This window comes from Callospermophilus lateralis, chromosome 4 (genome assembly GCF_048772815.1).
Source record: "Callospermophilus lateralis isolate mCalLat2 chromosome 4, mCalLat2.hap1, whole genome shotgun sequence".
Taxonomy (NCBI): Eukaryota; Metazoa; Chordata; class Mammalia; order Rodentia; family Sciuridae; genus Callospermophilus; species Callospermophilus lateralis.
The window spans coordinates 39,841,812-39,857,395 of record NC_135308.1 but is presented as its reverse complement, the minus strand read 5'-3'; the positions used below and the strand labels follow the sequence as shown (position 1 = coordinate 39,857,395).

Here is a 15,584-nt window from a genome sequence, read left to right as displayed (position 1 = left end):
TTGATAATAGTTAACTGATTTTCCAACATAAACAAAACTATCTTTTTCTTCTAAATGTTAGTATGTGCGAGAAATTTTTAAAAAAAGAAAACAGAGCAGTTTCTTTTGATTTTTAAAATTAGAACCACATATACTCAAACTCAGGCTATTGAGGACCTTTAGAATTTAAATCATTCTGCATGGCTGTCTTTTCTAGCTTCAAGAATTTACAAAAGGTTAACCATTTTCATAGCATTTCTCACATTGCTCTGCCTTATTAAACTGAGTGTGTTTGGTGTGTCTTCAAAGATTCTAGTTATTCCCTGTGCACTGTCATCTGCCCTATTTTCTTTACACAGGAGTCTCACAAATTTAACTTCTTGCCTGGGTTTTCCTCACTAGATTGCATCCTTCAAATCAGACCTCACGTAGCCTTCCTGCCTTCCTAGAACTTACTGTAGTTGTGATTCATGTTTATTAGCCAATTCTTTGATTACCCTGTCAGCTCCCTGAAGACAACACCATTGCTCATTTTGGGCTCACAACTGCAACCTGATCTGACACTGTCACAGACAATGAATAAACTATGGTCAGGGTGCTGTAACAGTGCCCCTCTCTCTCTTCTGATTTCCTGCCCTAATCTGCAAAGGACTTAGAATCCACTGTATGTAAAGTTAGAGACTGCAGATAGTACGCTGGGGACCTGATCAGATGCATAGAGTATATACGAATTACAGTGAATCCACTTTGTGAAATCTGTGACTTCGAGACACAAAAGTTTTTGATTCTATGTGATTCAAATGACTGAAGTTACAGGCCACTGGAGAGAGATGTGTGTCCAACAGAATTGTAAAAAAGAGAAGGAAAAAAAAAAAGAACAGAAAAATGTAAGCTGCCGAGCTGACAAAAGGTGCTAAAACCAGATTTGGAGACTATTCAGCAATTTAAGATTAAGCAATTTAAGACTATCCAATTTAGATATCCAATTTGGATAATTTGGCAACTGGCATGGAGCTATAAGGCACTACAAGAAAACCGTGAGGACTCTGCTTATCAGTGTTTCTAGCACATAACCATCTGCCAATTACTAGTTAAAGCTAGCTGCCATATTCTATCTAGGGAACTTTACAGAGATCATATGAACCATATTAACAAAATCATTTTTTTAAACTGAAATTGCCCATTATTTATAAAATGTCCTTTAACATATCAGGTGTCTTCTCAATCATGCTCCCCAAATATTAACAATCTTCAGGTCCACATCACAAGCAGTTATTTATACCTCAAAGTCTAAAATTCTATTTATAAGCATACGAGTGAGCAATTGCTTTAAATAAATTTAAATAATTTTAATGATAACATGACTTAATAAAAAGATTCTTTTTCTCCATCAATATTTAAAGTGGTCACTCACCTGTATTGAAAGCTGTAAATAGGTTTTTTCTTGAAGGACCTAAAACATAAAAGAAATATATGTAAAATGCACATCTATTTTATTGGAAATACCACACAAAAACCAAACTATTTTGTAATAAGAATGGTTTTATTTTCAAAAACAATCCATTAACCTAAACTTTAGGTTTCTGGTAAGAAATACTACTGAGATGAAATCACTTTTTATCAAGCATGTTTGAAGTAAATGATATTCCAAGTATGATCCAAAATGATAGGTTAAGAGTGATATGAACTCATCACAAATTACAGTTTTTAAGTGGGCAGTTTTAATGGGCCAAGCCACATTATTTTTTAAAAATCAAGAACAGCTAAAGTTCATTTTTTTAATGCCACTGAATTATGAAAAGTAAATGGATGTGCAGATTATTTAAAAAACAGTACTGAATGCACACATTTTCTAAGCACATAGTATTATCTCCTATTGCTATCAGGGCAAAGGGGCCAGACTTTTTATAAAAGACTAATGTGCCTTCTCAAAGTGCCAACTTCTATTCAGTTGTGAAGAAAAGCACACTTAATGCATTTTCTCCAAACTGATACAGTATAAAATACAACCAGGAATGGCAACTGGCATGGAGCTATAAGGCACTAGAAGAAAAGTGCGAGGACTCTGCTTATCAGTGTTTCTAGCCCATAACCATCTGTCGATTACCAGTTAAAACTAGCTGCCATATTCTATCTAGGGAACTTTACAGAGATGATTATCTCTTCAAATATGTGACCGTTATAAATGGAAAGCACTGATTCCCCTTCAAATCAAATCTCTGTGATATAAAACTTATAAATTCAATGGTGAGGTACTTCAGAATACTGGAGTTCCCTGGTCCACAAAATCATCAGGGGAAGCTCTATGTTTTTTTCTGAAAGTTACCACAGTATCAGAGTTTGACAATGTTTTTTTCAGTCACTGTTGTGCACATTATGGGGTTTTATCATCATCAATAAAAACTACAATTCACATCCTGATGCTATCCCAGGAAAGGGCCATTTGACGCCTCAGAAATGTATTTAAGAGCATGGACAAATGAGAAACGGATGGCACACTCGAGAAATTTTGTTCTAATACTTGCAATTGTCTCTTCAATTAGGTAGTAAGAAGAAAGTGTTGATAAACAGTCAATAGGTCCATTACCTTTAAGTTACCACATGATCACACACACACACACACACACCCGAATACATGGAGATATATACATACAGACACACACACACACACACACATACACACAGGCACAAATACACTGAACTGTTCAGAATGCTGAGCAATGGATACTCTCATACTACTGTTAGAGAGTAACTCCTTTTTAGAAAGTTACTTAGTAATATATACTAACAAAGAGATTCATACAGTTAAACCTAGTTATTCTCCTTTCAAGAATATCAGGAGGAAGTAATTAGAATCTGAAACAATGAGCAATGATTCATATTGAAAGATGTTCATCTCAGTATTATGTACCACAATAGAAGTCAGATACTATCCAATATAAACTAACTGGACCACCATAGAATTGGAAAGTACATCACCATTAAAAGTGAAAGAAACTCTCACGATATACTATTAATTAATAAAAAGCAAGATACTAAAGGATGAATACACTATGATCTTGATATTGTTGAAACAAAAACAAAACCTTGTTTATATATATAGGAAAACAATTAGAAGGAAATGCAATGATAATTGGTGGCTGACAGAATCAACAAAGACTTTTCATGTTTCTGTTTTCCAAATTCTCTAATATAAAAACAGGTCTCATTTTGTGCGTTGATTCTCTCATTTACATTGATTCTTTCAGTTAAGCAATCTTTCAATTCACTAAGAACAAAGACGACTTTTTTTCTGATTTGTTATATATGACAATGGAATGTCACAATTCGTATTACATATATAAAGCACAATTGTTCATATCTCTGGTTGTATGCAAAGTATGTTCACACCATTCGTGTCTTCATACATGTACTTTGGGTAATGATGTCCACCACATTCCACCATCATTTCTAACTCGGTGTCCCCTGCTTCCTCTCCCACCTCCCTACCCTATTCCTCCCATCTCCCCGTCCCTATCCCATATGAAACAGCTTGATGCTGTTTGTTTTAATGAATCATAATAATAGCCATTACTTATCAGGTGGTTAGTATGTGCCCAATACTGTTAGAACAAGGAAGACTTCTGATGTGTCAGACCCACTGTGAGAAACTTATGTGAAAACTTTGCATGTGAAGTATATACATGTGAAGAATATATAAGCATGTTTTATAAACCCAAAACATTATTCTTAGCAGCTACAGCAATTATAGTGAGTGACATAGGAAAGATCAGAGATGAAGAGCAGAGAGAAGTGAACATGGTCTTGGAAAAAAGAAATTAATAACCATAAAACACTGACAGACAGAAAGCAAATCATAAATTTCTACTCCTTTATGTCTCATGCTCTAGAGTGTTACAATAATTTAACTCTTAACTTTTGCTACTTTCACCTTATACCCTTCTTTTACCTGTGGACTTTTATATAACAGGTTTTATTTACAGAACCTACTAAATCTCATAACAAGAACAACTCTCTCAGTGTCAAATGTATTCTATCTCCTTATTCAATACCTTTTTTTAAATGTGAAATATACCATAAACCTAATTGTCAAATTTCAACTTCCTACAAGTCAAGGACTCGATATGTCTTAGTCTCCTTCTATCCATACTAAAGACCATACCTTTTGGAGGAGTTTTTAGCAAGTGCACATGAGCTCTGGGTACCAAAGGCTTCAAATATAAGGATCCTGAGCCATTCTGAAATGCTGGTTTTGGAGGCTTCTCCTCATACTTGATGGCAGCAGCATTACCAGCTGTAATAAAATAGAAAAGTACTTTTTATAAGTAAATAAAGTATCAATCTTTCACAGTTACTCCTTCTTCCTTGAATCAACAAATGCTCATTGAGCACCTATAATGTGCCAGTCATTACTGAGTGTTGGATATACAAAGGGAGTTCATGTTTTCAATCCTGTATCTTCAAGGACACAAAGTAATGCTATAACCAGTGTGACCATACATTCTGGCTTGCCTGGCATTATCCAAGTTTATGCATCTTATACAATTCACCCTTCATCCCAGATAAAAATTGGGAGGTAGATCATATGGCTACCCATGCTATGTAATGATCATGCCCAAGGTGCAGACAGGAGAAGCATACATCTCCACAGGTACAAGGCAGAGTACAGCTAGCCAGCTACGTTAATGACACAAGAACAACCACAGACAAAACTCTAAATTCCAACATGAGATCTGGTTATGATCCCTGGTTGCTGCAGCAAGAATCTGAAATGCCAACTGTTATAAAGGTGCCTAGCCCCAAAGCAAAAAAAAAAAAAAAAAAAAAATCAAAGGGACTCCGACCTAAATAAAAATCACCTTCTATATTACATGGAAAAGTTTCTCCTCTACCAATAGACTTGATTTTTTATTTTTAAAATTTGTTTTAGTTGTAGATAAACACAATATTTTTATTTTATTTATTTATGTGGTGCTGAGGATCAAACCCAGTGCCTCTGCATGCGAGGCAAGTGCTCAACCACAGAACCACAACCCCAGCCCGATTTTTTATTGTTTTTAAATAATTTTCAACATCTAATTCCAAACATCTAATGCTACTCTGCTATTCGGGCCCTATGTTCACATATTTCTTAATTACCTCTTTGATGCCTTCCCTCACCTTACACTTTCAGCAAAGGTTAAGGTGTTTACCTTGTTTACAAAAACATTATCAATGTGAAGACAGCTAGAAAAGTTTTTGTAGGCAAAACTATCCTAACTCCTACAATAGTGCTCATAGCTGCCACACTGGAAAAAAAAAAAAAAACAAGCAATTATGCTCCCCTGATCCTCATCCAATTCTTGTACAATAAGCCATCTGTGAATTCTTCTTGGGCACAGATAACTTTTCTAATATTAGGTCAAATCACTCAGAGCCTCCCCCTGCTGACAAGCTGCTGTCACTTTCCTGACCTTTTCTCCAATTCTCACCTTCCTCAGCACCTAGAGGCTGTTTTTCCAAAAGCTGACAGGAAGCTAAGGGAAATGACAGACCTAAAGATGCTACTACTGTAAAATTCAACATCACTTTCTAGTAGATGTACAGGGAATGTTACAGTCTTAAAATGACAGACTCAAAATTTCATAGGTTATTTTCTAATAAGATGGTTATCAGGCTTCAATGAGCATTCCAGTTTTTGTAAAATTGAATCCAATAAAGGAAGAAGATGATGTTATTAGAATCTTAACCATGATTAATAACAATTAGGATTTTAGTCTTGCTTTTCTGTAAGCAATTTTTGTTATATTTAGCAGCAAACAAATCAAGCCACGTGTTCAGTTAAATTTATGAAAGTAATATAAAACTGTATGATTCTGCATTCATGCTTTTCTTTTCTAAGCTTTAGACCTGCACTTCGCAAAAGAATTTAGTAAAAAATATTTCTTACTGAAGCAAAGGACATATTTGTCATGAGGTGTGACATTCATGTCTGCTAATTCTCTATCATATGCAAAACAAGCTCAATACAACAGCCCTAGCACCAGATCCCTCAACAACTTTGGGATATACAAGAATTAAAACTCATAATTCAAGCATAAAATGTCTGCGTCTTACTCAGATACAAACACATTTGTATCTTTATGGCTTACTTACATATTTAGATAAAAATATACATGTATACTCTATGGTGATCCATTATATATGCATCCCACTTAGTGAGGCCAATTGTTACACTGAATATACTTTTATGACCCAACACCCAAATACCTTTCGATTCTCAAAACACTCTACTCCAGCTGGCCCTTGCTTTTTAGTTAATGCCATCTTGAAGGATGAGGCATGATGCCCTTAAAATATTTCTCCTACTTTCTATTTTGGTTCCTAACATGGCAGCTGATCTGGTATCCTGATGCTATCTAAACATTTCCTCATCCAGAGTTATTATCCCCAGATGATGAACTCTTTGGTGGCAATGATTCCAATATAGTAAGAGAAGCATAACCAATGTTCAAGCAATGGAACAGGAGCTGGGATATTCAAGCTCTGGTCCCGACTTGGCCACTGCCTCCCTGTGCTGTAACACAGGGGCCCACCAACCCATCACGGTACTCAGACCCACGAAGGCCAGATGCATCCTCAGAATCATCCTAGCACAGTGCTCCTGGGGCCATGACCACCCCAGGACACTTCAACTGTGGATTCAATATGTGAATTCTACATGTGATCACCCAGGTCTCAGCTCTAATATGTAGTTTTAAAATTATGTTGTCATCTTTAGTCCTATCTAAATTATGCTGAAGTAATGGACTCTCTGGAATATTTATTTTCATTTCCCCAAGGCAAAATGTGCTTCATGTGAAATGAGAGAGAAAAAAAAATCAAAAAAGAAAATGAAACAATCCTCTCAAAGTCTAAGCAGAAGAAATAATTTTACTTTTAGAAAAGGATTTATCAGGGGCTGGGGCTGTAGCTCAGCCTAGCATACACAAGGCTCTTAGTTTGATTGCCAGCACTGCAAAGCAACCAAACAACAAAAAATAACAAAAACTTATTAGTCCAGTTTATGTGTAAATGAACTACATTCTAGCATATATTTGAAATTAGTGTGGTTTTTTGTTTACTGAATTATGTATATACACACAGAGCCAACCTTCTGTTCATTTCTGAATTTTTTTGTGAATCGGTTTTACACTCCCCACTGTGCCAGATCATCTGCCCACCTGGCTTAAAATCAAATCACTACTGAAAGCCTAAGCTTTAGGATTTCGAAAGCAAAATATTCAACTTTGTAATAATGAGAATGTCTCACATATACATCAGAAAAAACGAGGGGAACAAAAAAGTGTTCTGGATTAAATTTCCATATTAAACAGTCCACACATTAGTCCATAAGTAGAAATGTGGCTTGTGATGCAGAGCTGGCTGCCTCTCCCAGCCTCCTCACCTACGGCAGACATTACTAGTCAAACAAAGCTTCCCCTCGCAGCCTGGAAGCAGCCTGAGAAAGTGGCAGCATTGCACTTCCTGGAGATTCTTATCAACTGACCAATGTTGGAAGGCAAATTCATACTCACTTGCCATTCCTGCCATGACAACCAAACAAAAAACAGGGTGAACAAGACTCCTTCTCTCTACCGGCTTAATCACCTGAACAACTCTGAACACCCTCCTTCCAAACTATCAGGCACCCTCTTATTGCAATGAAGGGAATAAAGTCAGTCAGACATTCGCTGCGAATGGCTTCTGAAGATGATCTAGCCCTTCCCCTCTCATTCCTCAGATGAGAAGACTGAGGCAAAGAGAATGATCATCCAACTTCACCAGAACTGGCAGGAAAACTAGGATGAGCTTGAGGTGAGTGTTCTTTTCTATGTGCCACCCCTACCCCCCATCCCGGTAGCCAGGGCTAGCCATAAAGGTGACAGAAAAGAACACCTATTTCTATATTTAGTCTCCTGATCTATTTCCAAGAGAATGCAAACAGCTTCAGTTTGCATCTCATACACTGCCCTGCACCATCTGCCCTCAAAAATAAACATGCTTTTGTGGCCAAAGTGAAAAGGGAAGGAAGTCTCTGGACTTCAGATTCCTGCCAATGGGGCAAAATAGTACACTCTCTCAAGACCTAAATTGCACAATAGTCTATAAACCTTCAACTGTATTCAACACCCAGAATATATCATTTATCCTTATCCAATTACTTTAATGGTCTTAAAAACTAGGTACCTGACTAATGACATCACAGTCAGCTAGGTACCTGACTCTAAAAAGAGCTTATGATATTTAACCTCAATAAATGAGTGTGTCTGGTTATAGAAACTATTGTGCAATGTTTTAGCTAATATCCAAAGGAAACCATCTTCATGACTTTCAATCTTTCTATGTTTAAAAACGTACACATATAAAATGCCCGCCAAAACTCTGAAATAAGAAAAATTATTGTCTTACACACATCTTCATTCATTTATGTTATTTCTAGGGTCCCAAAGTACTGAGAACTGGATGCTAATTTCACAATAGCACTACACTACACCTCAGAAGTTCTTAAATGATGCTGCCACCATTTGTCACATCACAAAGAAATGAACAAAGCAAAAAACCAACATCCTTTAAAAGGGTTCAAATGCTTAAGCCAATAAGAATCAAAACATTAATCAATAGATTATTTCCTAACATGACCCTCCATTTTGAGAAGCAGGAAAATCCCAAATCAAAATTAGTTTTTGCATATCTTGAGGTAGTCTTTAAAAATATGTACATTTAGTACTTTTATATGAAACACATGTTAATTATAATTGAAGAAATTAATCAAAGATGTGATGTTTCAATTATAATTGTAGGAAAGTATTTTTCTAGATTTGTACAACCACAAACTACATACACAAAAGATACTAATAAGAAATTAAACTATCAAATGGTCTTTGAGAATAGCATCATTTTATATGCCAAGAATACTGACAATGCTTCTAAGTTACATTTAGTAAGAATCTCCAAATACACAAAATATACAATAAAATTTGTTCTATACAGAAGTATTTACATCTTAAATATATTTAAATAAGCCTAAAAATACTATAGTTAACACAAATTACAAATTACAAAGATAACAATCAAGAGGTCCTAAAACCAATTTATTGAATAGAAATTCAAGCATGCTTACAAAGAAAAGAATCAAACCAGAAATCATCGACCTACTTCTTTTCCCAGTAAACGTGGCTAACAAAGGGATTATACAAAGGCTGTAGGATCCCACGACCAGCAGTGTCAATAAGGTAGCATCATAGTGCCTCTCTGAACCAGCCGGTGGGGTGAGTGTAGAATTGATAAAGATTTTTGAAGAAATATCAGTTTCTGTACAACTGCGAAATCCTCCTGGTACAGTCATTTAAAAGGATCAAAGCAAGCTCAATCAGGAAAAACTGCAGCCATGCTCACTCTCGTGTCCCTCATGCTTGCTCTTAGTGAATTAGAATGGAGGGGAGAAAAAAAAAAAAAAATCTGTGCGCTCCAAGGCACTACACAAAACAGATTAAACCAGCTAGCAAATCAAACTAAGAAAGAGACTCACTGATTTGAATGCTTAATCTGCAACAGAGACACATCGCCACTAGACAGCTCTGTGGGTGTATGGTGAACCCCTTTGTTAACAGACAAAAAGGAATGACAAAAGCATTTTATAGCCTCCTTAGGAGTGTCAGACACGGTCCTGAGGCAGTGTCCAAGCCAACATGGCTGTCGATGGAAAACGCTGGGTGACAGCACTAGAAAATGCATCTGCTTCCAGTCCAGTGTCACAAACCCTATCCCTGCGGGTACTTGGTGATTCTGTTTTGGCAGTTTGTTTTTAAAATTCACACTGTAGAACAAAGAAGGCTGGAAGGGAAATGATCTTAAAATAATACACGTGTGAGTTACCTTTTCAAATTCTGAGAATAATCAGTTGCATGCAAACCCTTCTGATGTTTGCTCCAAATTCAACTAATAAATAGATCATAATCCTGTTAAGATTTAGATAATATATTCCAGTATTGCTAATGTGTTCATTTGCTGCTACTTAAATTTGTGTATGGAGACCAGCTACTGCTGTTTAAGTGACTTGCCAGAAATGTGCTGTCATTAACTCAATGACTGATCCTCCATAAACCATTCTGTCACATACCTGCTGTGTGACTTTGGACCTGTAACAACATCTCTGAGCTTCAACTATTTCATATATAAAATCAAGATAACAGACGTCATTTGAGGGAAAAATACGAAATAATGTATAGTAGCCCTGCTACTATTTTATATTCAGAAAGATTCAATAAGCATTATTCCACTTTGTCCTTATCTCCTCACCAAAAAGAAGAAACTGATTTGGTCTTAAAAGGAAGAGAATCCTCCACTCCTTCCCACATGTTTGTATCTTGTTTGACCTGATATTTTGGTCACCAACATAAACGTCTTCTTTCTCCTCAATTACTTTTTAAAAATTATTTGTTCATTTTAGTTATACATGACAGTAGAATGTATTGTGACACAGTATACATGTATGAGTCGCCTCAACTATGTGTTACAGTAAGGACCATTTCATTGATATCCTGTATTCCTTACTACACCCATCATGATGGGGTCTGGGCACAGCAGGCATACCAAGAGGGTCTGAATTAATTCACAAATTATTTTGTGAGTTAATTTAAGGAGGAAATGAAAAAATAAGTGCCGAATCCATTACATTTTTCAAATGAAAAGGAAAGCTTAATTAATTTGCTTTACTAATTAACTTTTTACACAGAAAACAGAAGAACTTTAAAAATATGCTCCATTTCAATTATTTAGAATTAGGCTTGAAGTTACAGCATATTAGTTATACTGCATAAATCTAGCATCTAAAGTGAAAGTTATAGAAAATACATCTACAAGAAAGTCTTTTACAATCTCTCTGAGTTCCAGTTGTGTTCCAAGAGCCTCTACATTGCTATTCTTTTGTTAAACCCCAGAATACCACTGACTGAAATGATGCTTTTCAGACTCCTTCATGAAAAAACACAACAGGTGCCTCAACACATCATCATTTCAGGGCTTCAAAGCACATTCATCAACAGAGAATGTTTAATAAAGAATCCATACTCCCTGCCAAACTTTCTGAACAAGTCCAAAGAAGCATTATGCAGATTTTCCCCTAAATACAGGATCAAAAATTCTACTACTTGTTTATAGAGCACTGTTTTTTAAAAATATATAAATACTGTTCCAACCACCCCCAAATTTTGACACGAGAGCAACTTACAATTAGTGCTATAGGTGCTCAGATCACTGTGGGTGCTGGCAATGGACCGGCTGCTTCCTGTCCTCCGCAGTACAGAACTTTTTACAGATGCCTTGGATTTGGGAAGTGGCCTAGGCAAGTTTGCCCAAGATGGCTGTGCAGATTTCAAGCATGTAGGTTTTCCTTGGGATTTAAAAAAAGAAAAAAGCACATTTCATTTTGAAAGCTGGCACATTCGGTTTTGTAAACTCAAACTTCTTCACTATCAGCAGAGTCAGAATACAATATGAATATTCAGGATCATGTAACTTCAGATGAAGGATGAAAGCTTCACACAGACTTTTTATTTTCAAGGCTTCAGAGACCGAAGAGCATAAATGAGGAGGCAATCAGACTATGAGAAGTGTGGGTGTAACCCTGTACCCTGAAGTAACTGACGTGCACGTCCTCTCTGAAGTAGAAAACAGATCAGAGAATCCTGTGAGAAAGCTTTCAGCAAAGTTGAAATCAAAGCAGAAACAAATTGATATGAACCCCCTCCATACATTAATACAAAAATAAATGACTCCATGCACATGTTAGGCTGCCAAATAAACTATAAAAGTGAAAAATCTTAAAGCATCCAAAACAGAAACACCAACTTGATGCGAGAAAAAATTCATTTGGAAAATGCCTAATGCCTGACACCAGGTGGTGCTACATTATTAGTATTTTTAAAATCCACCTCTTCATCTTTACTCACCAGCTTACCAAACATACACACTTTCTAAACTCTTCCTTGTAGCAAGTTTCCACTTACTCGTGAACTATGCATGTTTCCTATCCTCAGACATCTCTGAAAGCACACCATGCTTACGCTCAGACCTACTACTAAAGGCATGAGCACAGCCCAAGCTCAAGTCTTTGATCAAAACTCTCTTCAAACTCATTTTCTTGATGTGTCTCTCTTATTTACTTTACTCGATGCCTTACACAGATGAATCCCAAATCCTCACCTGCAGCACCACCCTCCTGGATCCCAGTGCCACTCAGGTTTTAAATTTCTTTTTGAGTGTTTCAACTCCTATCTGTATATGCTAAATTCTAGCTCCACTTTTCCTTTTTCACAAGCCCAAACATTGCAATGGTGTTTTTTTCCTCAGATCCCCATACCATTGGTCACTCTATGCTACTAGTATCACATAACCAAAGGACACCAAGGGTAGAAAAAGACCTTTGAAGAAAATATTGCCATGTTTTACCAATGGCACCACAAGTGAGTAAAATCATGCTCATTCCCTTATCTTAGGGATTTCAGTAATAAAAATCACATCTTAATGGAGAAATAAACGTCAGCTCCTTAGGTCAGGCATCTGAAGCCACCAACAGGAAGCCTCCCCATCACCAGCCTAACCCCGTAGTGTTCTTGTATATCAGTGTTTTCTCTGCTCCAATCAACCCAGTGTTCTGACATCAGGATACAGATACACCATTTCTATCCTTCCATCACTTCCAACTCTATCACCTTTATCTCCTGAACATGAAAATTAAGGTCATGACCCAAGCTAAAGTTTGGGATTTCCCACTATCTACAATACGCTGACATTTTTAATTCTCTTAATTAATATTTAATTTTAAATGCATAAAAGGGAGTCCTAGGATTGGTTTCTACCAACTGCTGTTCCCTTGTTCCCTTGCCCTCTACATACACATACACACACACACACACACACACACACACACACACACACTCTCACACACACTTATTTGTCTTTTCCCAGGTCATTCTACTCTATTCTCCTCTTATGCCCTCTGTGTGACTGAACTAGGCTCCCTCACCCAGTTCCCATCTTTGCCTTGTGAATACAGGGTCAGCTGATAATTCTCTCATAAATCCTTGCTAGGACACACTTATAGCTCTACTCTAGGTCTACTGACCAGCAACCTGCATTTTAACAAGGTCCCCTGATAATGAAAACACACATTAAATTTCAGAAGTGCTGCTGACAATCCCAAGGATGTTGAGCCTCTCCTGCCAGGGCACCCTTCCCTGTGAGGTCCACCCCTTGCCTTGCGCTCACACCACACGTCTGCTTCTGCCAATAACTAATTCCACGGGTCTCCTAGACTACTTGCTAAGGTCCCCGAGAACAAGAAGAACATCTGATTCGAATCTGTAGCTTAGACCTAGCACTGGTGTGGAGTATGGAGTGAGAACACTTGTTTGCTGAATTGACTTTTCTTTCAACGCCAAGAGTAAATAATGAATGTGGATAACGTGTTCCCTCATCATCCACACGAAAGCATGAAGCACTGTACCCCTCTGAACAAGCCTCTTCAGTCCTTTAAAACGGTTAGCAAATATCGGATATTCCAATACCCATCTGATCTTTCATTTATATTTGCCATCAGTTTTACTAGCTTTTAGAGGAAAGGAAAAATTGATTTGGGGAATAAAAATTTACCAAACTATTACACCTTCAGCAGAAGCGTTCTGATGAATCATCATCAGAAATAGTGAGCAGGGCTGGGCAAGTAACAGATTAAAATTTCTGGGGCTAGAGCTCCAATGTAGTCAAGGCTCAACAGATTTTGAAGTCATTTATTCTTCAGAAAGGTATGCTTCACAGAACTGCTTCTGAAAGCATTGTAAGTTTACAGGCCCTACTCAGCATGCCTCAGAATTACTAGAGACCTGGACCCTTACTGATTCTACACACAGCCTTCACCAAAAGCGCACTCATCCGGAGCCCAAATGCCATTCCAAGCCTCCCTGTCCTTCCCACTCAGTCCCTCCCCTCCACCTAATGGCAACTTGTAGTCCATGCAAAGTCTTCTGGATCCCATCTTTATTCCATCTTTATAATAAGCAATAAGGATAGTAAGTAATGCCTTTCACCAAAAGAGTAGCTCTTTTTAAATTTAGTGGGGGGTTTTGTTTGTTTTGTTTTATTAAGATGGGGTCTCACTATGTTGCCCAGGCTGTCCTTCACTCCTAGGTTCAAGTTATCCTCCTGCCTGAGCCTCCCAAGTCCGGGGACTACAGGGGCACACCACCAGACAGCTCTCCTAGCTAGTTCTTTTGATGCTGAGAATAATCCTAGTGGTATATTATTATTACAATCTCAGTTTACAGATAAGAGAACTAGGTGGTTAAAGGGGTTACTTGGATCACATGTCTAAATAGTGTTAGTGAGTCAGAATCCCTAGCCACCAGCCCAATGTTCCCTCTGCTGTGCCACAGAAAAGCAGCATCACATTTAAAGGAAGAAGAACAAGGCTTGTGGGCAAAATCAAAATTTGAGCTCTCCCTCTTAATAGGAGAAAGCTCTTACAGTAGAATGGCAAACAGAATAGGCATACACCAAAGGCCTTAACCATTCACCAACAGTACTAATGTTTAATAGTAAAGTTGACCTAGAGTAGTTATATAAGTGGATCTCATATAATGAAGCAGTAAAGCATACACATCATCAGCAATATTGAAAGAAAGACAAGGCAACACTGAGCTAATTGAGAGACTATATTAATCTGAGCACCAAAATCTCCAACAAGTGAAATCAATATGAAACTTCTCTTCAAGTTCTGAACAAAAAAAAAAAAAGACCTTTATGGGTTCATACCACCTCATGGAACATATCCTGATGTAAAGGGTAAAAAGATTTAAGATCTACCTATGGATATATTATTGACCATAGTCATTTATTTTAAGCTTATACATTTGGCATAGACTTACATCCAGACAACAGATTTGTTTGGATTCTATGAATTATAACCATCTGTTGCCTGGGGAAAAAGAAAAAAAATTGTGCTTTGCCATATGTTATAACAGTCTATTGGATTTGAAGCATACATGTTTTCCTCTAGCACCCAACTTACTAGAAGAGCCATCTTAGAAAACCTGATTGAGAGCTCTGTATACAACAATTATGTTAAAGCACTGAAAAACTGCATTCAGCATTGGAAAACTGACTTGGCTGTTCTTTACAGTTGATAAAAAAAAAAATAATGGGTTTTTGAGATTCAATTATCTAAATATAAAAATATTAACTCCTATATTACCTACATTAGAAGACACAGTTCATCTTAATAAATATATAGACAATGGATTTATGTGAAAGTGTGTGTTACACAAGTATATACTTGCTTACCTAGTGAAGTAACTGTAACTAATCATAAAGTTTAAATGTGTGGTGATAGAAACACTTGACATCTTGCCACAGAGCTCACTACCACATGTTTGCAGGGAAAATTATAAACTGTTAGCAAAATCCTTATGTCTTTTTATTAGTTATGCTGTTGTGTAGCTTGCACTCCTTGGTAGGAGCACAGAAAAAGAAAATGAGGCTGGAGAGGTGGGTAGTTTCCAGTTGAGAGAGCGATGGCAGTAGAGGCC

The 15,584-nt window shown here is 37.1% G+C and overlaps 1 protein-coding gene across 4 annotated transcripts in view; it reads right to left on the bottom strand.

The window, feature by feature from the left end:
- The window catches only part of Mtus1 (microtubule associated scaffold protein 1), a 142,758-nt gene that overhangs the window by 58,208 nt on the left and 68,966 nt on the right, over positions 1-15,584 (bottom strand). For 3 of the 4 annotated variants that reach the window (XM_076853749.1, XM_076853748.1, XM_076853747.1), the window contains 3 exons: positions 11,231-11,392; positions 4,142-4,273; positions 1,394-1,432 (listed from right to left, as the gene is read on the bottom strand). In XM_076853749.1, coding sequence (XP_076709864.1) covers positions 1,394-1,432; positions 4,142-4,273; positions 11,231-11,392 — 333 coding nt within the window. Of the gene's footprint in view, positions 1-1,393; positions 1,433-4,141; positions 4,274-9,156; positions 9,347-11,230; positions 11,393-15,584 lie in introns of those variants that run through there. The other variant, XM_076853752.1, reaches the window with a different exon arrangement.